This window comes from Bombina bombina, chromosome 6 (genome assembly GCF_027579735.1).
Source record: "Bombina bombina isolate aBomBom1 chromosome 6, aBomBom1.pri, whole genome shotgun sequence".
Taxonomy (NCBI): domain Eukaryota; kingdom Metazoa; phylum Chordata; class Amphibia; order Anura; family Bombinatoridae; genus Bombina; species Bombina bombina.
Genome location: NC_069504.1, coordinates 746,473,288 through 746,496,951, shown reverse-complemented (window position 1 = coordinate 746,496,951; position 23,664 = coordinate 746,473,288). Strand labels below are relative to the sequence as shown.

At 42.1% G+C, this 23,664-nt stretch overlaps 1 protein-coding gene across 1 annotated transcript in view; it reads left to right on the top strand.

Moving 5' to 3' along the window:
* The window catches only part of PDE4A (phosphodiesterase 4A), a 373,112-nt gene that overhangs the window by 177,827 nt on the left and 171,621 nt on the right, over positions 1-23,664 (top strand). Inside the window, exon 7 of the mRNA XM_053718013.1 lies at positions 14,334-14,446. Coding sequence (XP_053573988.1) covers positions 14,334-14,446 — 113 coding nt within the window. The remainder of the gene's footprint in view (positions 1-14,333; positions 14,447-23,664) is intronic.

Below are 23,664 nucleotides of genomic sequence, written 5' to 3'. Positions count from 1 at the left end.
ATAGAGGATTCAGTAAGTTTTAATGAAGGGATAATGTATTCGAATAGCTGAAGCAGGTAGGATATCATAGATTCTTGGGTTGCTTCTTCCGGGACCCCTCTTATTCTTAAATTGCTCCTACGGCTCCTATTGTCAAGATCCTCAATTTTGAGTTGAAGTGATTGAATCATAACATCCTGTCGCACCATTTGATGGCTGGAGTCTGATACCATGGAGTTCAATGTGTCTTGGCCTTCTTCAAGGCATTCGATCCTTGACCCCAGTTCATTAATGTTTTTCTTAAGTGAGGACATCTCTGTTTTTATAAACGATTTCAGGTCAGCAAGATCTGATTTAGATGGTAGTTGGGACATGGTAGTTTGAATTTGCTTGAATTGTTGTGCATATACAGAGTCTGGTTGATCATGTATCTGCGGTGGTTCTGGCTGTATTTGATCTTTTACATTGTCTGTCTCACTGTCCTGTTTTTGGAAATAGGAGCTCATTGTAGTGTTAGTTGCTGCAGTTACCTTTTTGTCTGGTCTATTCTTCTGCCTAGCTGCCATTGAATATATGCAGATCAGGTTCCCACACGCTCTAAGGGGTTAAATTATCTCAATATTTGACCACTATGCCTTCTAAGAAAATAGAGCAGGGTGAGGGTGTATAATGTCACTTTGTGTAAGAACACGGCCCACAGAGGGTATGCTGTCTTTCTGATAACTCTCCCCCAGGGCTGCGTACAGCCTTGGCCTTATGTGGATTGAGTGAGGGGTTTCTGGTTTAGTGGACAGGGGTTGTTCGATAGGTATGGCACTTACTAGTTATGAAATAACAAGTCTCTTTCCCAGCTGTAGCCGATCGTAGTTGCGGCTGATGTGCGGCCACTTTCAATTGTAGCTGCGTGTGCCACGTGGGGATCGCTATGGCGGCATAAGTCTTTCTTGAGAGGTATTTCGACTGCTTTTGGGGCTATATCTGGGTCATCGCAGTCCCTGGGAGCTAGGGTCGGGTCATTCAGTGACATAGAGATGTAGCGATGGGTCCGCAGTCACAAAACTGACCTGGGTCTGCACTTCCATGAGCGCATAAGTTGCGTGTGGGGCTGCTCCAGGATTGCGGTGTTTCTGGTTCTGTCGATGCAATCCGTTAATGTGTCATCGCTGTTTGTGGTCAGCGGGTGTTCAGCTGAAAGTCTTGGGGGTTTAGGATATGTTTGCCCCTGATTTATATCCTGGTGGAGTAGATGGTGAGAGATTTGCCTCGGAGTGACTCTAAAGTGCAGCCATGTTCCTGCACGGCTACGCTCCGCCCCCCAACCAACATTGTTATATTAATATACTTTCTATCTCTGTGATTACCTTGTGTCTAAGCCTCTGCAGACTGCTCTCTTATCTCAGTTCTTTTGACATATATGTATTTTACCCAATCAGTGCTGACTCATAAATACCTCCACAGGAGTGAGCACAATGTTATGTAATATGACAGACATGAACTAGCCGTGTTTAACTGTGAAAAGCTGTCAAAATCCACTAAGATAAAATAAATTAGCATATGGGCCTACCTAGTTTTAGCTTTCCACAAAGAATACCAAGAGAGCAAAGCAAATTTGATAATAAAAGTAAATTGAACTAGACTGTCCCTTTAAGCATCGCTCCATGTCTGCTGCACATCTTTTCCAACACCTCCATTGGCTTCCCTCAAGGATAAACATTTTTTTACCCTAAACATACAAAGCCCTCACCAACACTGCACCCTTATATATTTCTGCCCTTGTCTGCAAATACTCTCCAACTTGCCCCATTCACTCTGCCCAAGACCTACGTCTCTCCTCATCCCTCATTGCTTCCTCACTCTCTCCTCTGCAAAACTTTTTTAGAACTGTGCCTATCATATGGAACGCCTTGCCTTGCTCAGTCAGACTTTCCTCTTGTCTCAATAACTTTAAAGGGATATGAAACCCCAAAATGTTCTTTTGTGATTCCGACAGAGCATATCATTTTTAAAAAAGTTTCCAATTTACTTCTATTATCAAATTTGCTTCGTTCCCATGATATTCTGTGTTGAAAGAGATACCTAGTTAGGCATCTGGAGCACTAAATGGCAGGAAATTGTGCTGCCATCTGGTGCTCTTGCAAATGGATACCATTCTTGCAAAGCTGCTGCCATATAGTGCTCCTGAAAACGGCTCATAAGCATTTGTCCAAGCTTTTCAACAAAAGATACCAAGAGAACGAATAAAAATTGATGATAGAAGTAAATTAGAACGTTGTTTGAAATTGTTGCATGCTCTCTCTGAATCATGAAAGAAACATTTTGGGTTTCATATCCCTTTAAGTGTTCCTTAAAAACATATCTATTCAAGGATGCATACAACTTACATTAAGATGTCTCCTCTACTTATGTTTTCCTCTCCCTCAGCTTCTCCATGTACTCCCTTTAAAATATAAGCTCACAAGTCCACCTGTCCGGTTGATTATTTTATGTAAAGATGGTTTACAGCTTACAGTGACTCAAAGGCAGGGCCCTGTACCCTTATGATTTATGTACTCCATAATTGTATACTTAAAGGGATACTAAACCCAAATTATTTCTTTTATGATTAAGGTAGAGCATGTAATTTTAAGCAACTTTCTAATTTACTCCTATTATCAATATTTTTTTGTTCTCTTGTTATCTTTATTTAAAAAGCAGGAATGTAAAGCTAAGGAGCCGACCAATTTTAGGTTCAGCACCCTGGATAGCTCTTGCTTATTGGTGGCTACATTTAGCCACCAATTAGCAAACATAACCCAGGTTCTGAACCAAAAATGGTCCGGCTCCTAATCTTTACATTCCTGCTTTTTAAATAAAGATAGCAAGAGAACAAAAAATAATAGATAATAGGAGTAAATTAGAAAGTTGCTTAAAATTGCATGCTCTATCTGACTCATTAAATAAAAAACTTGGGTTTAGTATCCCTGTAATGTTACAGTGATGCTTAAAATATTGGCGCTTTATAATAAAGGATAATAATAATCATATCAAAATTTGGTCTAGTAATATATCTCATAGAACTCTGATGCGAAAAAAACACTCAAATTCCTGTTATGCTATGGAGCTGCTTTTTTTTTATTAATTTAGGACCCTTTCAAAAATCACCTCTTCTTACATACTAGCCTCAATACTTACCAATCATGCTATAATCCTTTTACGTATTCCAGACCTCATTTACCTCGGCACACTTTCATTACAAATAATCAACCCTCCTGCACTAAAGAAGTATAGTGCAAATAGTCAGAACTTTCAGAACTTTGTTTAGAGTTTTGAGATCCAAAATGGGCCTGAAAGACCATTCTTTCTGTGGAACAATTAAAAGGTTGGAGTAGAACCCTTGATTCTGTTCCTCTAAAGGTAAAAGTAATCACTCCCATAGCTTCTAGGTCTGTTACGCACGCCAAGAAAGTTCTGGCCTTTAATACAAAGGGTTAAATGAGTAATTTGAAAAGCTCTTGAACTAAAGGGTGCTCACCACTCCAGAAGTAAAGTATCTGTGTATCAGCAAGATAGACGCTGGTCAGTGAGGAAAAAGAGTGTGAAGGCGTGCTATTTTCATGCCAAAAATTGACCCCTGAGTTCTCCAGAACAAAGTTATCCCATAAAATAAAATATAGCAAAACATTGGAACTCTGGAAGCAATGAGGTTAAATTGTAGCTGCCTTGATTAAAATAAAAAACTAAAAAAAAAAGAAAGAGACCTAACAGTAGCCACTTCCCTGTGAACCCAGTCTGAGAAGCCTCCCTATATGTGCTTTGCCACCAGATTATTATTATTCTTTATTTATAAAGCGCCAACAGATTCCACAGTGCTGTCCATGGGTACAAAGATAAAAGTACAACGGTGATACAATACAATATAAGACAACATTTTACAGGGGGAATTGAGGGCCATATTTCCGTGGGAACTTATAATCTAGATCCTATTTATTGGTGGTCTAAATCATAGTCTTCAGAAGTACCTATCAGCAATGAGCATTAGAAGAAAGTACAAGGAACATTTGCAGGAAGTACACAGCTAATATTGCTCTATTAGTTTCAATTTAAAAAACTATGCATAAAAAATAAATGTATTTAATGTTTTCCTTTAATATGAATGCACAGCACTTACTGCCTTTAGTCTCAGATTTGTTTCTAAAACGAATCAATAAAAATCTAGTTCATGCTATAGCCACCCTCAGCCACACTGCGGACCCTGTTTTTTTTACCCTTGCTATAAAAATCATTGAACAGCCTTAAATTTGTGACATTTATACACCTAATATAAAAAGATAACACTACTTAAAAATGTGACCTCTTCTTAGTATCTTTTAAATATATTTCCTTCTTAATATGAGGAGAGTCCACGGTATCATTCCTTACTGTTGGGAAATACTGAACCTGGCCACCAGGACGAGGCAAAGACACCCCAGCCAAAGGCTTAAATACTCCCCCTACTTCCCTCACACCCCAGTCATTCTTTGCCTTTCGTCACAGGAGGTTGGCAGAGAAGTGTCAGAAGATTCGGAGTAGTTCCTTATGAAGGGTATCTACGCTTTGAAATGGGACTGGAGTTTTAAGTAGTCTTGTCAGTCTTTCAGTGAGAGCATGGACGAATGTTAGAATCTGGAGATGCAGGGAGAGTCTTTCTGTGAACCCATCCAGACTCGTATTAACAGCTCCTGAGCAATCAGTGTTGACAAGTTTCACTGCCTGCTTCCATCACTCAAGTCCATGTCAGGAGCGATGCTACAAGACTGTCAAACTTGAGAGGCTGTGTTTCTGTTCTACAGTATAGATTCCGGTAAGATCGTTTCATTTTTTATACACATATGATAACGCAAGAAGACAGGGTCACAGTGTGGCTCCTTTTATCTGTTTGGAATCGAGGCTTAATATTTCCGGAGGGGGATTATTGAACAGGGGGGATTAATCACATAATTTATTTTATTATGATTATGCTGTGACATGTGTGAGAAGAGGCTCAGGCAGATGTTGGAACGTACAGGTTTTACTTTCGTTTTTGGAAGCTGCGCAGACTGTAAGACTTGGCGTGCATTTTTCCTATAGCAAGGGCGGTCCTGCATTGCGCACCATGTGACCGGGTGTGGTTACACTGATTTCCTCTTTCCTGAACGGTTTCTCTGTTTGGTCTGGGTCATAGGAGGTGGTGAGTGCCCCAGCCATTGGGGGTATAAAGGTGCCGTTTTTATCTTATTTTCTATAGTCTGCTTTATAAGCGCAAGCTATGGAGAATTCTGATGCGTTAGAGGGTACTCCCTCTTTACCTAAATCTAATACCTGTTTATATTGTGAGGAGGCCACGGTATACCCGCCTGCTCAATTATGTTTCACATGCCTTGATAAAGTTATCATTTCAAAGAAAGTTAATAAGTTTGATACCAGTGAGCCGTCCACCTGTGAGAAGTCTCTGTCCTGTGAGGTGCGCACCCTACAGTCATCTCCTAATACACATGCAGCTACCCGTAGCACTTCTAATCCTCCATCTGGAGGGGCCCTTTTACCGCCAGATGGAGCAGTTACAAACAGCAGTGTCTGCGGCCTTTAGTGCTTTACTTCGCCCTGCTAAGCGCAAGTGGAAGGTTAAATATTGCTATCCTTCCCAGGGGTCATCTTCTAGCTTATTAGATTTATCTGATACAAGATTATCCGATGATGAAGTCGCCTCTGATACTTCCGAGGGTGCCCTTTCTGGGTCGGAATCTGCTGCCTCTAGGCCCTCAGCTGCGGAGGAACAAGACTTTAGATTTAGGATTGAGCATTTACGCTTTCTGTTGTAGGAAGTTTAAGCTACGTTAGTGGTTCCAGAGCCCAAATTGCCTCAGGAACCTTTGATTCCTAAATTAGATAAGGTCTACAAGGACAGGGTTGTACCACAAATGTTCCCAGTTCCTGTAAAGATGGTGAACATTATTAAGAATGAACGGGAAAGAATTGGTTCTTCATTTTCCCCTCCTTCTTCTTTTAAAAAATTGTTCCCGGTCCCGGACTCTCAATTGGAGTTGTGGGGTTCCATCCCTAAGGTTTATGGCGCTATCTCCATGCTTGCTAAACGCACTACTATCCCACTTGAGGATAGTTCGTCGTTTAAAGAGCCCATGGATAAGAAAATAGAAACTCTGTTAAGAAAGATGTTTCACATAAGTGATTTTTTTTTTTTTTTAACCGGCAGCAGCTGTTGCTGCGGTTGCTGGAGTAGCTACCTACTGGTGCGACTCCTTATCTGAGTTGATCGAGGTGGAGGGTCCACTCGACGTGATCCAAGAAAGAATTAAGGCCTTAAGATTCTCTACGGACGCAGGTCTATCAGGATGGGGAGCTGTTTGGGGTGCCAGGAAGGCACAGGGCCTGTGGACTCGAGAGGAATCTTTCTCCCGATCAACATTCTAGAACTTAGAGCAATCTTCAATGCTCTGAAGGCTTGGCCTCTTCTGGGTTCGTCCCAGTTTATCAGATTCTAATCAAACAACATAACCTCGGTGGCTTACATCCACCATCCGGGGGGGACTGAGGAGCTCCCTAGCAATGAGGGAAGTATCTTGGATAATAGAATGGGCGGAGGCCCACATCTGCTCGCTGTCAGCGATTCACATTCCGGGTGGGGACAACTGGGAAGAGGATTTCCTCAGCAGACAATCCTTTCATCCGGGGGAATGGTCTCTCCACACGAGGTGTTTGCAGAGATTTGCAACAGATGGGGGAAACCGGAGATAGATCTCATGTCGTCCCGGCTCAACTCCAAGCTACCCAGATATGGGTCTCGGTCCAGGGATCCTCAATTGGAGCGAACTGATTTTTTAGCAGTGCCTTGGAGGTTCAATCTAATTTACATTTTCCCACCGTTACCACTTCTTTCTCGTGTAGTGGCCCGGATCAAGCAGGAGCAGGCATCAGTAATACTGATTGCTCCATCGTGGCCACGAAGGATGTGGTTCACGGACCTGGTGGGGATGTCTTCATCTCTTCCGTGGAAGTTACCTTTTCGCAGAGATCTGCTAGAACAGGGTCCCTTTGTTCATCAAAATTTTAGATTCTCTGAGGCTGACTGCATGGAGATTGAAAGCTTAGTATTACCCAAGAGAGGTTTCTCTGAGAGGGTTATTGACACTCCAGGCTCGTAAGCCTGTTACTCGTCGCATCTATCATAAGGTGTGGAGAGCTTACTTATTCTGGTGTGAAGAGCGTGGTTTAGCCTGGCATAAAGTTAAGTCTGCCAGGATACTTTCTTTTCGCCAGGAGGGTCTGGAGAAGGGTCTTTCTGCCAGTTCTCTGAGGGGACAGATTTCGGCCCTTTCTGTTTTGCTGCACAGAAGGCTCGCTGAGCTCCCTGACGTGCAATCTTTCGTTAAGGCTCTGATTTAGGATCAAACCTGTGTTTTAATCGTACGCTCCACCTTGGAGTTTGAATCGTGTTCTTAAGTTTCTCTTGTTAAGTGTATCCAGTCCACGGATCATCCATTACTTATGGGATATATTCTCCTTCCCAACAGGAAGTTGCAAGAGTCCACCCACAGCAAAGCTGCTATATAGCTCCTCCCCTAACTGCCATTACCAGTCATTCTCTTGCAAGTCTCAACATAGATAGGAGGTCGTGAGAGTCTGTGGTTTTTTATACTTAGTTTATTTCTTCAATCAAAAGTTTGTTATTTTTAAATGGCACCGGAGTGTGCTGTTTATCTCAGGCAGTATTTGGAAGAAGAATCTGCCTGCGTTTTTTCTATGATCTTAGCAGACGTAACTAAGATCCAGTTGCTGTTCTCACACATTCTGAGGAGTAAGGTACTTCAGAGGGGGAATGGCGTGCAGGTTTTCCTGCAAATAAGGTATGTGCAGTAAAATATTTTTCTAAGGAATGGAATTGACTAAGAAAATACTGCTGATACCGAAGTAATGTAAGTACAGCCTTTAAATGCAGTGAAAGCGACTGGTACCAGGCTGATTGATAGAGATATATGCTAAGGTATGTGCAGTAATATATTTTTCTAAGGAATGGAATTGACTAAGAAAATACTGCTGATACCGAAGTAATGTAAGTAAAGCCTTAAATGCAGTGATAGCGACTGGATCAGGCTTATTAATAGACATACATACTCTTATAAGAATGTGTTTTAAAACGTTTGCTGGCATGTTTAATCGTTTTTTAACATATGTTTGGTGATAAAACTTATTGGGGCCTAATTTTTCCACATGGCTGGCTTAAATTTTGCATAGAAACAGTTATAGGGAAGGTAATCCACAGCTCAGCTGTGGCAGTTTTGTTGTGTCTGTTTAAAAAAATGTCGTTTTTTTTTTTTTTTTATCTGTTTTTTGCATTAAGGGGTTAATCATCCATTTGCAAGTGGGTGCAATGCTCTGTTAACTTATTACATGTACTGTAAAAATTTCGTTTGATTTACTGCCTTTTTTCACTGTTTTTCAAATTTTGACAAAATTTGTTTCTCTTAAAGGCACAGTAACGTTTGTTATATTTGCTTGTTAACTTGATTTAAAGTGTTTTCCAAGCTTACTAGTCTCTTTATTAGTTCTAACATGTCTAACATAGAGGAGGCTCTGTGTTTATTATGTTTAAAGCCATGGTGGAACCCCATTTTAGAATGTGTACCAGATGTACTGATTTCATGTTAAACAATAAAGATCATTTTTTGTATTTAAAAACATTATCACCAGAGGATTCTGTCGAGGGGGAAGTTATGCCGACTAACTCTCCCCACGTGTCAGACCCTTTGACTCCCGCTTTAGGGACTCACGCTCAAATGGCGCCAAGTACATCAAGGGCACCCATAGCGTTTATTTACCAGAGGATTCTGTCGAGGGGGAAGTTATGCCGACTAACTCTCCCCACGTGTCAGACCCTTTGACTCCCGCTCCAGGGACTCACGCTCAAATGGCGCCAAGTATATCAATGGCGCCCATAGCGTTTATTTTACAAGACATGGCAAAGGTTGTGTATAATACACTGGCAGCAGTATTAGTCAGACTACCTGAAATTAAAGGAAAGCAAAACAGCTCTGGGGGTAGATACAGAGCATACAGACGCTTTAAGAACCATGTCTGATACTACCTCACAATATGCTTAGTCTGTGGGTGATATTTGTGACTCAGGGAAGATGATTTAACCTGATTCTGATATTTCTACATTTAAAATTTATGCTTGAGAACCTCCACTTGTTGCTCAGGGAGGCTTTAGCTGCTCTGAATGAATGTGTACAATCGCAGTGCCAGAGAAATTGTGTAGACTGGATAAATAATATGCAGTGCCGGTGTGTACTTATGTTTTTCCAATACCTAAAGAGGTTTACTAAAATTTTTCATAAGGAATGGGATAGACCAGGTGTGCCGTTCTCTTCCCCTCCTATTTTTTAGAAGAATGTTTTCTAATAGTTGCCACCACACGGGACTTATGGCAGACAGTTCCTAAGGTGGAGAGAAGAGTTTCTACTCTAGCTAAGCGTACCACTACCTCTGGCGAGGACTGTTGTGCTTTTTTAGATCCAATGGATAAAAAATGTTTATTCAACAAGGTTTTATCCTGCAGCCCCTTGCACGCATTGCTCCTGTCACTGCTGCTGCGGCGTTCTGGTTTGAGTCTCTTGATGAGGCTTTACAGGCTCCATTGGATGAATATATTTGACAAGCTTAGAGCACTTAAGCTAGCCAATTCCTTTGTTTTCTGATGCCTTTGTTCCTTTGACTAGACTAACGGCTAAGAATTCTGCTTTTTACTATACTGGCGCGCAGAGCGCTATGGCTTATATCATGGTCAGCTGTCGTGACTTTAATAAATAAGCTACTTAACTTCCCTTCAAGGGGCAGACCCTATTCAGGCCTAGTTTGAAGGAGATTAGCCCTTCCTCAGGACAGGTCCAAATCAAGGGACAAAAAAGGCCTAATTTTCGTGCCTTTCGAAAATTCAAGGCAGGTGTGGCATCAACTTCCTCTAAGGCAAAATAAGAGGGAACTTTTGCTTAGTCCAAGGCGGTCTGGAGACAACCGGACCTGGAACAAAGATAAGCAGGTCAAGGAGCCTGCTGCTGCCTCTAAAACAGCATGAGGAACGGACCCCTATCTGGTAACGGATCCTATAGGGGGCAGACTTCATTCTTCGCCCAGGCGTGGGCAAGAGATGCCCAGGATCCCTGGGCATTGGAAATTATACCTCAGAGATATCTTCTGGATTTCAAAGCTTTCCCCCCCAAAAAAGGGGAGTTTTTGCCTTTCACATTTATCTGCAAACCAGATAAAGAAAGAGACATTCTTGCATTGTGTACGTGACCCATTCAGTTCCAATAGAGGAACAGGGACACAGTTTTCCTCAAATCGGTTTGTGGTTCCCAAGGAAAGGAAACCTTCAGACCTATTTTGGATCTAAAAGATCTTAAACAAATTGTTTAGAATTCTATCATTTAAGATGGAAACTATTCGTACCATCTTAACTATGATCCAGGAGAGTCAATAGAGGACTACAATGGATTTGAAGGATGCTTATCCTCACATTACGATGCATAAAGATCACCATCGGTTTTTCAGGTTTGCCTTTCTAGACAGGCATTACCAGTTTGTAGCTCTTTCCTTTGGGTTAACTACAGCCCCTAGAATCTTTATGGAGGTTCTGGGGTCACTTTGGCGGTCCTTAGGCCGCGGGGCATAGAAGTGGCCCCTTATTTAGACGACATCCTGATACAGGCGTCAAACATCCAAGTTGCCAAGTCTCATACGGACGTAGTACTGGCATTTCTGAGATCACATGGGTGGAAAGTGAACAAGGAAAGAGTTCTCTATCCCCAATATCAAGGGTTTCCCTCCTAGGGATTCTGATAGATTTTGTAGAAATTAAAATTTACCTGACGGAGTCCAGGTTGTCAAAGTTTCTAAATTTCTGCCGTGTTCTTCATTCCATCCGCGCCCTTTGGTGGCTCAGTACATGAATGTAATCGGCTTAATGGTAGCGGCAAGGGACATAGTACCGTTTGCACGCCTACATTTCAGACCACTGCAACTATGCATGCTCAGCCAGAGGAACGGGGATTACACAGATTTGTTCTCCTGTTAAATCCGGACCAAGAAACCAGAGATTCTCTTCTCTGGTGACTATCTCGGGTCCATCTGTCCAAGGGTATGACCTTCCGCAGGTCAGATGGGACAATTGTTACAACAGATGCCAGCCTTTTAGGTTGGGATACAGTCTGGAACTCCCTGAAGGCTCAGGGATAGTGGACTCAGGAGGAGACCCTCCTTCTAATGAATATTCTGGAACTGGGAGCGATATTCCATGCTCTTCAGACTTGGCCTCAGTTAGCAACTCTGAGGTACATCATATTTCAGTCGGACAATATCACGACTGTGGCTTACATCAACCATCAAGGGGGAACAGAAGTTCCCTAGCAATGTTAGAAGTCTTAAAATAATTCACTGGACAGAGACTCACTCTTGTCTAAAAGCTGTCCCTATCCCAGGTGTTGAGAACTGGGAGGCAGATTTTCTAAGTCGTCAGACTTTTCATCCGGGGGAGTGGGAATTCCCTCCGGAGGGGTTTGCACAAGATCAAGCAGGAGAGTGCTTTGGTGCTTTTGACAGCGCCTGCGTGGCCACGCAGGACCTGGTATGCAGATCTGGTGGACATGTCATCCTTTCCACCACGGTCTCTGCTTCTGAGACAGGACCCTCTACCTCAGGGTCTTTTCAACCATCTAAATATAACTAATCTGAGATGGACTGCCTGGAGACAGAACGCTTGATGTTATCAAAGCATGGCTTCTCCGAGTCAGTAATTGATACCTTAATACAGGCATAAAAGCCTGTCTCTAGGAAAATTTAACATAAGATATGGTGTAAATATCTTATTGTTATGAATCCAAGGGTTACTCATGGAGTAAAGTCTGGATTCCCAGGATATTATCTTTTCTCCAAGATGATTTTGAGAAAAGGGTTGTCAGCTAGTTCTTTAAAAGGACAGATTTCTACTCTGTCTATTCTTTTGCACAAGCGTCTGGCAGGTATTCTAGACGTTCAGGCATTTGGTCAGGCTTTGGTTAGAACCAAGCCTGTGGTTAAAAATGTTGCTCCGCCATGGAGCTTAAAGCTGGTTCTTAAGGTTCTTCAAGGAGTTCCATTTGAACCTTTTCATTCCATAGATATCAAACTTCTATCTTGGAAAGTTCCTTTTTGGTAGCTATTTCCTCGGCTCATAGAGTCTCCGAGTTATCTGCGTTGCAATGTGATTCTCCTTATCTGGTTCTCCGTACGGATAAGGTAGTCCTGTGTACCAACCTGGGTTTTTACCTAGGGTGGTATCTAACAAGAATATCACTCAAGAGATTGTTGTTCCATTCTTGTATCCTAATCCTTCTTCAAAGAAGGAACGTCTATTACACAATTTGGACGTGGTTCGTGTTTTAAAGTTTTACTTTCAAGCTACTACAGATTTTCATCAAACATTCACCTTGTTTGTTGTCTATTCTGGACAGAGGAGAGGTCAAAGGACTTCAGCAACCTCTCTGTCTTTTTGGTTAAAAAGCATAATTCATTTAGCTTATGAGACTGCTGGACAACAGCCTCCTGAAGGGATTACAGCTCATTCTACTAGAGCTGTGGTTTTCACTTGGGCCTTTTTTAAATGTGGCTTCTGTTGAACAGATTACAAGACGGAGTCTTGGTCTGCGTTTCATACTTTTTCAAATTTAACAAATTTGATACCTTGCTTCTTCGGAGGCTATTTTTGGGAGAAAGGGTTTTTTACAGGCAGTGGTAACTTCCGTTTAAGTACCTGCCTTGTCCCTCCCATCATCCGTGTACTTTAGCTTTGGTATTGGTATCCCATAAGTAATGGATGATCCGTGGACTGGATACACTTAACAAGAGAAAACATAATTTATGCTTACCTGATAAATTTATTTCTCTTGTAGTGTATCCAGTCCACGGCCCGCCCTGTCACTTTAAGGCAGGTAATTTTTCCATTAAACTACAGTCACCACTGCACCCTATGGTTTTCCTTTCTCTGCATGTTTTCGGTCGAATGACTGGTAATGGCAGTTAGGGGAGGAGCTATATAGCAGCTTTGCTGTGGGTGGACTCTTGCAACTTCCTGTTGGGAAGGAGAATATATCCCATAAGTAATGGATGATCCGTGGACTGGATACACTACAAGAGAAATAAATTTATCAGGTAAGCATAAATTATGTTTTTTGCAACGGCAGCCGTGTGAGCCTATGCATTCGGTTGACATCAAAGTGTTGTCCGGGAAGGTTCTTTTTCTATTGGCTATTGCGTCGGCACGCAGAGTTTCGGAAATAGCTGCATTGCAATGTGAGCCTCCTTATCTGGTGTTCCACTCTGATAGGGCTGTCCTACGTACCCGCTTGGGTTTTCTCCCTAAGGTGGTGTCTGATCGTAACATCAATCATGAAATTGTGGTTCCTTCCTAATCCTCCTCCTTCAAAGGAACGTTTACTTCAAGCTACTCATGATTTTAGGCAAACTTCTTCCTTGTTTGTTATCTATTCTGGGAAGCATAAGGGTCTGAAGGCTTCTTCGACTTCCTTATCTTTTTGTTTGAGGAGTGTTATACGCTTATCTTACGAGTCAGCGGGACTTAGATCTCCTCCGAGGATTACGGCTATTCCACTAGAGCGGTGGCTTCCTCTTGGGCCTTTAAAAACGAGGCCTCTATGGATCAGATTTGTAAAGCGGCTACTTGGTCCTCCTTACATACTTTTTCAAAATTCTACAAGTTTGACGTTTTTGCTTTGGCTAAAGCAGATTTTTGGAGACAGGTTTTACAGGCTGTAGTGCCCTCAGATTAGGGTTCCGCCTCTCTTTTACCCCTCCCGTTATCATTCAGTGTGCTCTAGAGCTTGGGTATAATTTTCCCAACAGTAAGGAATGATGCCGTTGACTCTCCACATATTAAGAAGGAAAACATAAATTATGCTTACCTGATAATTTCATTTCCTTCTGTATGAGGAGGGTCCATGGCCCCTGTCCGTATACTCTGATGGGCGGGCCAAAATTAGTTTTTCTCTTCCAGCACCATTTATACCCTGATATTTCTCCTACTGTTCCTTGTTCCCTTTGCAGAATGACTGGGATGTAAGGGAAGTAGGGGGAGTATTTAAGCCTTTGGCTGGGGTGTCTTTGCCTCCTACTGGTGGCCAGGTTCAGTATTTCCCAACAGTAAGGAATGATGAAGGAAATTAAAAAAAAATTTTGTAGAGTAAAAAAACTGATTGTTATTCTATGGTGCACTTTTATAAGCCAAATAGGTATTGATCACGCCATTTTGTAATCCACTGAATAGTAAACTTGTGTTTATTTTCTTACAGAGGAAACCTATCAGCAGTTAGCCAAAGAGACCTTGGAGGAATTAGATTGGTGTCTTGATCAGCTGGAGACTGTACAGACCTATCGTTCAGTCAGTGATATGGCCTCTACCAAGGTAAGAAAGGCTATGTGGCCATTTATTCACTCTTAAAGAGACTTGCAATACCAGAATTTTTGTTGTTTAAAAAGATAGATAATCCCTTTATTACCCTTTCCCCAGTTTTGCATAACCAACACAGTTATAATACTACATGTTTTACCTCTGTAATTACCTTGTTTCTATGCCTCTGCAAACTACCCCTTTTTCTTCTTAAATGGAAAGAGTCCACAGCTGCATTCATTACTTTTGGGAAATAAGAACCTGGCCACCTGGAGGAGGCAAAGACAACCCAGCCAAAGGCTTAAATACTCCTCTCACTCCCCTCATCCCCCAGTCATTCTTTGCCTTTCATCCCAGGAGGTTGGCAGAGAAGTGTCAGAATTTTTAATTTTTGTTTTTTGTCTCTTATGGAGGGTAGTACTCTTCGGCATGGGACAGGAGTTTTAAGTAGTTCTGTCAGTCTCTCAGTGAGGGCTTGGATGAAAGTTAAAGTCCGGAGATGCAGGGAGAGTCTTTCTGCAAAACCATCCTGACTCGGCGTAGATTCCGGTAAGATCGTTTCATTTTACTTTATTTATCAATGTACTGTAATGTAAATGTTTTCCCGAGAGGCTACCACCTTGCGGGTCTAACTTATCATAAGGGTCTCAGTGAGTCTCTTGTAGTATCTTGGAATCGAGGGTTAATATCTCCTGAGGGGGGTTATTGAACGGGGGGGTTTATAATCATGTTTGTTATGTGATTCAACCTGCTTTTGTGTGATGTTTATGGGCTCGGGGTTTGGAACATTGAGGCCTTTGGAAGTGACATGGCCTTTTAGTTGGGCGCGCTTTTTTGGACTGTACGGTTCACCTTGTGTTCGGACTTGGTTATGTTCCGTTTTCCATTTCCGCATTCCCGACCGTGTAGCAAAGGAAATTTTCTAGTCCGCAGGGGGCTGGTCATAGGGGGTGGTGAGTGCCCCAGCCATTGGGGGTGTCAGGTGCCGTTTTTGTTTTTACTACTTTAGTCCATATTTATATATCCTCAATCCAGTTATGGTGGATTCTGATGCTGAGACTGTGCTAATTTCAGATTCAGTTACGGAGGATTCTAATACTAAGGATTCTGATGCTGAGACTGTGCTAATTTCAGATTCAGTTACGGAGGATTCTAATACTAAGACTACATTGAGGCCTTTGGAAGTGACATGGCCTTTTAGTTGGGCGCGCTTTTTTGGACTGTACGGTTCACCTTGTGTTCGGACTTGGTTATGTTCCGTTTTCCATTTCCGCATTCCCGACCGTGTAGCAAAGGAAATTTTCTAGTCCGCAGGGGGCTGGTCATAGGGGGTGGTGAGTGCCCCAGCCATTGGGGGTGTCAGGTGCCGTTTTTGTTTTTACTACTTTAGTCCATATTTATATATCCTCAATCCAGTTATGGTGGATTCTGATGCTGAGACTGTGCTAATTTCAGATTCAGTTACGGAGGATTCTAATACTAAGACTATTTTGATTTCAGATTCTGTGTCCGGTGACGAATCCGGATTGGCCTCGTTGACACATGTCAACCAGTTTTGTTCCATATGCCATTTCAGAGCGCCTGGTTCCTCGGGCTCAGGGAATCAAGGGACTGCTGAGCCATGCCCCTCTGGGGGTCCTGTCCTCCGAGAGGTGAGTTCCCTACCAATTCATACTTCTACACATGCGGGTGACCCAGTTTCCGATTCCTCCATGAGGGGTGGCGTGTTCCCCCCAGAGGTTGCAGCACGTTTTCGCTTCCACATTATGTTGGCGATTGTTCGTCTGCAGAGTCCAGGCATTTATTTGAGAATGTGCTCTTGCCCTATTGTCCCGGGCCTTCCGCCTTGGGGAGGACCTCTACAGATCCCCGCGGGTGTAACTGTGTTGTTGTGCCTTTCGGTACAGGATTGCGCACCTTCGCGTATTGCTCAGACATGTTTTTCAGTTATTGAATGACCCTATCGTTACCGGATACAGGGATTTTCAGTCTGCTAATTTGAATGGTGCACCTCATTAGTCATGTGGGGATGAAGTAATCTCTTGATTGTTTGAGATCTTTCCTAGTGTTGAAAGATGGGGCTCCGTTTGGCTGGTCCTGTGGGTAGGCCTGTGTCTTTTTGGGCATTAAACTCCGGGTTGCGTTGTATTTTATTTATATCCAATGGGATGTCTTTTATTTGTTTTTGTTTCCTTCGGGAACCTTCTGGTATTGATACTCTATTACTTCTTCGGAAGTTGTTTTGGACATGTTAGTCCCATGTTAAAAATGTCTGTTTTCTGTTTTTTTCCCCTATGAGGGAGAATTTATGCAGCTTGCCGGTTAGGACCCTAGGTGCAGGCTGGTCCTGTCGGGTTCGTTCAGTCTTGCGGCTATTGAGACACGTTGCGCTGTTCTGCTCGGCTGGTTCAGTAGAAGCCCAGAGTGCTTAGGTTATCATTGTTTTTCATGTTCAACTAAGTATTCGAGAGGACCTGTGGGTCCGTAAGGTGGGAAGGATTGATTCAGTCCTTATAACCTTCAGTCATAGATGGCCGGGCAGGGGAGTTATCCGCTGCGTCACTCTATCTGACATCTGATTTCATCAGAACTTACAGTTTTCCATGTGGTAGAGGGTTGAAGGGCTTAATGCCCCTTATAGCAGTTGAGCGGTTTGGCTTTCATTTTTAGGACTCTGGATTGTCCTTTTGGGCTTGATCCAACAGCTTGTACAGGATAGCTGTCTAGCATGCAGAAGGTTTTCAGTTTGAACCCAGTTGCAGGTCTTGACACCTTGCAGGTGTATGCATAAGCTGTTTGTAGTGTATCTAGATGCAGCTCTTACTCTTTGACGTGTACTGTCTGTCTGAGTTATAAGAGACCTTTGTGTCTTCTTCCATTGTCTCTGGGTGAGTTGGAACTCCTTTTAGGGATCTGTGTTTCCGGGTGATGGTTGTTCCCTGAGGGGACTTTGTTTAGCTCAGGGTTTTCCGGAGCTGGGTAGGCTTTGTGCCTTTCTCTTCCTTGTGTCCTCTGCTTGTGCGGAGGTGATAGGGAGACTTGTCCTGCTAGTAGGATTTTTTTTACCTCGAGGTATCCCTTGGTTGTCCTGAGGCTCTGAGAAGTATCTTCATACGACTTCTAGCCTCTCTCCTTGGAGCGTTGGACTTTAGCTAGGGGTGGTTCCTTCCTTTGGTCGGGGCTTTCAAGTTCTTCTCGCTATCCGGATTCTCTGGATATGCATCCATACCCTTGTGTCTGGCTTTTTGGCCAGTTGGGGTGTTTAGTTCTAGGGTAAGGTTTGCCTGAACTATTAGGTGCCCAGACCTGTTTTTCTCCCTGAGACTTCCGGTTGCTGAAGCTTCGATTGGCCTTTTTCCTGACCCAGTCTTGGGTGATTTTGGAATCTTGGATCTCAGGGCTGATCGGGGGGTTCCATGGTAGTGGAACTTGGGCTATGTCCTTGCTTCATCTACCTAACCTTGTCATGGTTGGCCAGGTTTTCGGAGTATTTTTTACTCTTTGCCGCAAAGTAGCCCATTTCCTCTGGTGGTTAGCCGTGTGGCTTGAGCCTCAAGGGTGGTTGGTTCATACCCAGCTGCTGGCGTTGGATGTCCAATTTCTGGTGGCCTTAGGATTGCATTCCCCTGGTTAGCTTGCCAGTGTTCCCGTGGATTCCTCTGCAGGCGAATGGGTTGGCTGTGCCTCTGCTTGGCAAGCTACTTGTAGGGGGGGGGTCCTTTTCTAGGACATCTGTGTTGGGAATTTCTCTTCCCATTAGCCGGTGACTTTGGACCTTGAGGACAGTTGTTGCCCTTCCGGCATCATCCCTTTTCTTTAGGGGATATTCTCCTCCCTATGGATATAGAGTCCTTGCTTGGGGCTTCTCCTGGATGGGAGGCGGAAAGGTGGGATTGGTTCCCCCTGGGGTCTTGCTGGCTCCAAGCAGACTTGTTGGGTCTTTATTTTGATATATCCTTAGGTCTATGGTTTTGTTGTCTGTTTTCAGAGTTGGATTGTACTTGTACTCTGTGGGGATGGCTGTGCTATCCTTACGCTTGTTCCTGTACCTGTTTCGGGATTCTTTTGTTCCCCTGTCTTGGATCCCTGAGGCTAGGTTGGTCCAGCTGGGTGTGGGTCTACAGGTCAGGATGGCTGAGCGGTCTAAGGAGCTGCGTTTGGGTCACAGTCTCCTCTAGATGTGTGAGCTTTGTTGAGTCTATCCTATTAGCTTAGTCTGCTAGGGTATAGATTTTCCTTTCAACTTGCTCCATTGATTTCAGAAGAGGGTTTACTCTTCCTTCGGGTTCTGAGGGTATACTTTCCTTCTCGGGGGGCCTCGATTGTGGTTTTGTGTTCCTCTTTTTAGGGACCTGTGTGTAGGTCCAGTGACTTAGGTTGCCTGGAGCGTGCCCTCTGTCTGGGGGTTGCTTTTGCGGTCTGTTTCTTGCTTGACTGCTTCTTTCTCGCAAGTACCCTCTGTATCGTCCTGTTATGGACTCTGTGTTCTCAAACTTGGGGTTTTTACACCTGGGTGTATTACACACTTTTTCATGGTCGAATGCTTTGGTATTCTATGGTCAGATACAAGAAGGACTTTGCCTCTTCAGTTGTATTCTGTGCTTGCAGGATGTTGGAGAGACGTCTGTTCTGTCTCTGTGCCCAGTCTTATCCCGGGTTTCGCTTGGTATAGGTGTGGCCTCCTTTCCCTGTTGGGCTCCTTTGGGTCTCTGTGAGCTGGGCTCACTCGTGGAGGTGTTCTTTTTTGTATTAGGGGACCTTTCGGTTTCCTTGGTTCTTCTTTGCCTTGTTCCCTTGGGGGTTTCCGCTGGTGTCTTCTTTATTTGTGGAGATGAGCGGTGGGGGACCATTTTTTGGGCGACGGTGTCTCCTGGAGGACTGTTGGCTCAGTCGAGTCCATTTGCGGTCTCTAGTTTGGCTTCTGGACTAACTGCGAGTCATTGTCATTGGGGCTTTTCCTCTTAATGTTTTCTTTGTTTGGGACGAAGCAGGGTTTTTTATTGGGTAGCGGTTCAGGCCTCGTGCCCTCACTAGGGGCTACCTATTGTACCCTCCCGTCTTGGCATTCAGTGCCCTCTATAGCTTGGGTATTGTTTTCCCAAAAGTAACAAATGCAGCTGTGGACTCTTTCCATTTAAAAAGAAAAACATAAATTATGCTTACCTGATAATTTCCTCTTCTGATGGAAAGAGTCCACAGCTCCCCACCCGTAATTTTATATGGGGCGTCCTTATATTCTTCTGGCACCTTTCACCCTGATATTTCTTCTACTGTTCCTTGTTCCTCGGCAGAATGACTGGGGGATGAGGGGAGTGGGAGGAGTATTTAAGCCTTTGGCTGGGTTGTCTTTGCCTCCCCCTGGTGGCCAGGTTCTTATTTTCCAAAAGTAATTAATGCAGCTGTGGACTCTTTCTATCAGGAAAGGAAATTATCAGGTAAGCATAATTTATGTTATTTCAGTTCTTTTGACAGACTTGCATTTTAGCCATTCAGTGCTGACTCCTAGGTAACTTGACATGCGTGAGCTCGTTGTTACCTATATGACACACACATGAACTAACGCCCTCTAGTGGTGAAAAACTGTCAAAATGCATTCAGATTAGAGGCGACATTCAAGGTCTAAGAAATTATCTTATGAGCCTACCTAGGTTTAGCTTTTAACTAAGAATAACAAGTGAACAAAGCAAAATTGGTGATAAGTAAATTGGAAAGTTATTTAAAATGACATGCCCTATTTGAATCATGAAAATTTATTTTGGACTTGACTGTCCCTTTAAAACTCATTCAATTTTTTGTGACCACTGGGATTTTGTGGCTTGTATATGTTTTATGTATAACTGATATTGCATACATTTTTGAATTTGTGAATTCTTCCTCAAAGTAACTTATATGGATGTTGTTGAAACATAGCACTGCCCTCTATTCATAATGTGGTTTTCTGATGAAAAGTGAACCCTGAGAGCTTATGGTATTGTGGGATATGAAAACATTTATAGTTTTGTTACATTTTATTCCTAAAAAAAATATATCACTTATTAGGGTCATCTGTCGTTTCCTTTATCTTATTATACAAAGATCTTAGGTGAGAAATCTATTATTCTGATGCTGGAAACAAGGTTTTAAAGCACAGAAAGATGTATTACAATAATGTGAATAAGGATATGCAAATAGACAATGTCAATTTTTTATAATTTACTAAAACATTTTTGTAAATGTTTATGAAGATGTAAATGCAGATTATTATCCATTCCTTTATTTTTCATCACAAAATGACTGTAAAATGTCTGTAAAATGTCTGCTACATCATATGGCCCAATGACCTAAACTCTGCAAGATAGAATGTAAAAGGCCTTACTCTCAGGGAGATGACTCCTATAGAAAGTAAAGTGCTTTGCAACGTTATTTGTAGCTTTGTTATACAATGTTGCAAAACACTACTGCCATTGAGTACTAAAGACATGTGCACACTCCTGAGCCCTACCTAGGTTTACTCATCAATAAAGATACCAAGAGAACAAAGCAAATTTGATAACAGGAGTAAATTGGATAGTTGTTTAAAATTGCAGTTGAATTGGGACTTTATTGTACCTTTAAAGGGACACTGAACCCAATTTTTTTGTTTCGTGATTCAGATAGAGCATGCCATTTTAAGCAACTTTCTAATTTATTCCTATTATCAAATTTTCTTCATTCTCTTGGTATCTTTATTTGAAAAGAAAGAATGCTGAACAACTTGGGTTGTTCTTGCTAATTGGTGGATAAATTCACCCACCAATAAACAAGTGCTGTCCAGTCTGAACCAACAATTGGCTGGCTCATTAGCTTAGATGCCTTCTTTTTCAAATAAAGATAGCAAGAGAATGAAGAAAAATTGATAATAGGAGTAAATTAGAAAGTTGCTTAAAATTGCATGCTCTATCAAAATCCCGAAAAAAAAATTTTTGGGTTCAGTGTCCCTTTAAGTACAAGGAACACAGCTTTGTGAAACACACTCTTCTCAGGCAACAGCAAACAAAAAAAAACTAGAAAAGTGGATTTTTTTTTCTCTCAAAATGAAGCTTCTACCACTACTGCTTGATATTAGTAAACATCCACTGATTTCACAAATAAAAATCATAGACCGAAATTGATACATTATACAATGAGAACAATCTCATTAAAGGGACACTGAACCCAAATTTTTTCTTTCATGATTCAGATAGAGCATGAAATTTTAAACCACTTTCTAATTTATTTCTATTATCAATTTTTCTTCGTTCTCTTGCTAACTTTATTTTAAAAAGAAGATATCTAAGCTTTTTTTAAAATTCAGAACTATGGACAGCACTTTTTATTGATAGATGAGTTTATCCACCAATCAGCAAGAACAACCCAGGTTGATCACCAAAAATGGGCCGGCATCTAAACTTACTTTCTTGCATTTCAAATAAAGATACCAAGAGAATGAAGAAAATTTGATAATAGTAGTAAATTATAAAGTTGTATAAAATGTCATGCTCTATCTGAATCACGAAAGAAAAATTTTGGGTACAGTGTCCCTTTAAGCTAACATGACACTTAAAAACTTGCATAGTTCTTAATTTTTTTTTAAGGAATTAAGTTATTGTTCATATTACAATGGTCTCATTTACTGTGAGGCTGTTCCAATCCACCTGTCTGCGTCCCTTTAAACTTCTTGCAGAATACAATGAACATTTACACTTATACGCTCTATTAGCCTCTTTCAGCTATAGGAAGAAATTTAGAGAGTTTGAGGCCTAAATAACCCCCTCTGGTTGTCCTGGGAATTAAAAGAAAGATGTTGGTTAAGCAGTAAATCAAGTAAAACCCATCATTGAGTGCTTAAAGGGACAGTAAAGCCAAACAAATTTCTATCATGCAAATGAAAGAAATATGTTTTCATGAATATTTTTGTTGTTAAAGTAGTTTAAATCTTATCTGAAATAAGCAGGTATCTCATGTTTCTGAACAATAGATAATAAAATACATATTGCTCATAGCTGCCTAGGAAGACCTGAACATGTCTCAGCAAACGTAAATAAAAAAAGTTTTATTGAGCATGAAAACCCATTAAAAAAAACTACTTTAATTTAGATTTTAAAAAAAGCTTCCAGATTACTTTCAAATAATTAATTATTTTGCTAGCAGATATTAATGACTTATGCACTTTAATTCAAAGGATGCTGGACATATTCTTATTAAATTATTATTGTTAATCTTACAGTAGTGATGATTTAATGTTGGGAATCTGAGTGACACTGTGCTCTGATTGGCAGATCTCTAGGTCAGTACTTTCCAAACTGTGTGTCGGGACACATTAGTGTGTCGGCAGGTGGGTCCCTGCTTCAGCACAAATTTTTTTTTATTTAATTTTTTTTTTTTGGTTTCCTACTTTCCGCCTGCTTGCTACGCATATCACATGGTTGACTCGTGATTGATACCTAGTGGGTCACAGATCATCTTAACCTATTGGCGCAGCTCAGTGGGAACTGAAACTATTCCCATTGGCGGCTTTGGTGGCACATTGGCTCCTGACTGCACGTGTAGTGTCCTCAATCGGCTTGTGACTGCACGTGTAGTCAGTGAGTGGGATAGCAGTGTGTTTGCAGCATGGGAAGTATTCAGTGCAACTCGCAGAGCTCTGAGGGCGGCAGCTTAAAGTGCCAGTAAACCCACAAAATAATGCTATATAATTCTGCACATAGTGCAGAATTATATAACATCAGCTTAGCGCAAACTTTGTACCTTCAAAGATTAAAGTGAAAAAATGCTACGAAATTTACTTTCACAGTACGCCGCTCCTGGCTGTACTGAGCTGGTCTGTTTGTTTCCTGCATCGGGCACGCTGTCTATTCACAGCCAGCCCGATCGCGCCATTAAACTCAATGTAACTCGCTCCCGCTCTGGTCTGGTAGCAGGAGCGAGTTACATTGAGTTTAATGGAGCGATCGAGCCAGCTGTGAATAGACAGCGTGCCCGATGCAGGAAACAAACAGACCCGCTCAGTAGAGCCAGGAACGGCGTACTGTGAAAGTAAATTTCGTAGCATTTTTTCACTTTAATCTTTTAAGGTACAAAGTTTGCGCTAAGCTGATGTTATATAATTCTGCACTATGTGCAGAATTATATAGCATTATTTTGTGGGTTTACTGGCACTTTAAACGCTGAGCTGAAGTCAGAAATCAAAGTGGTTTTTTTCTCCAACATAGGTGTGTCCGGTCCACGGCGTCATC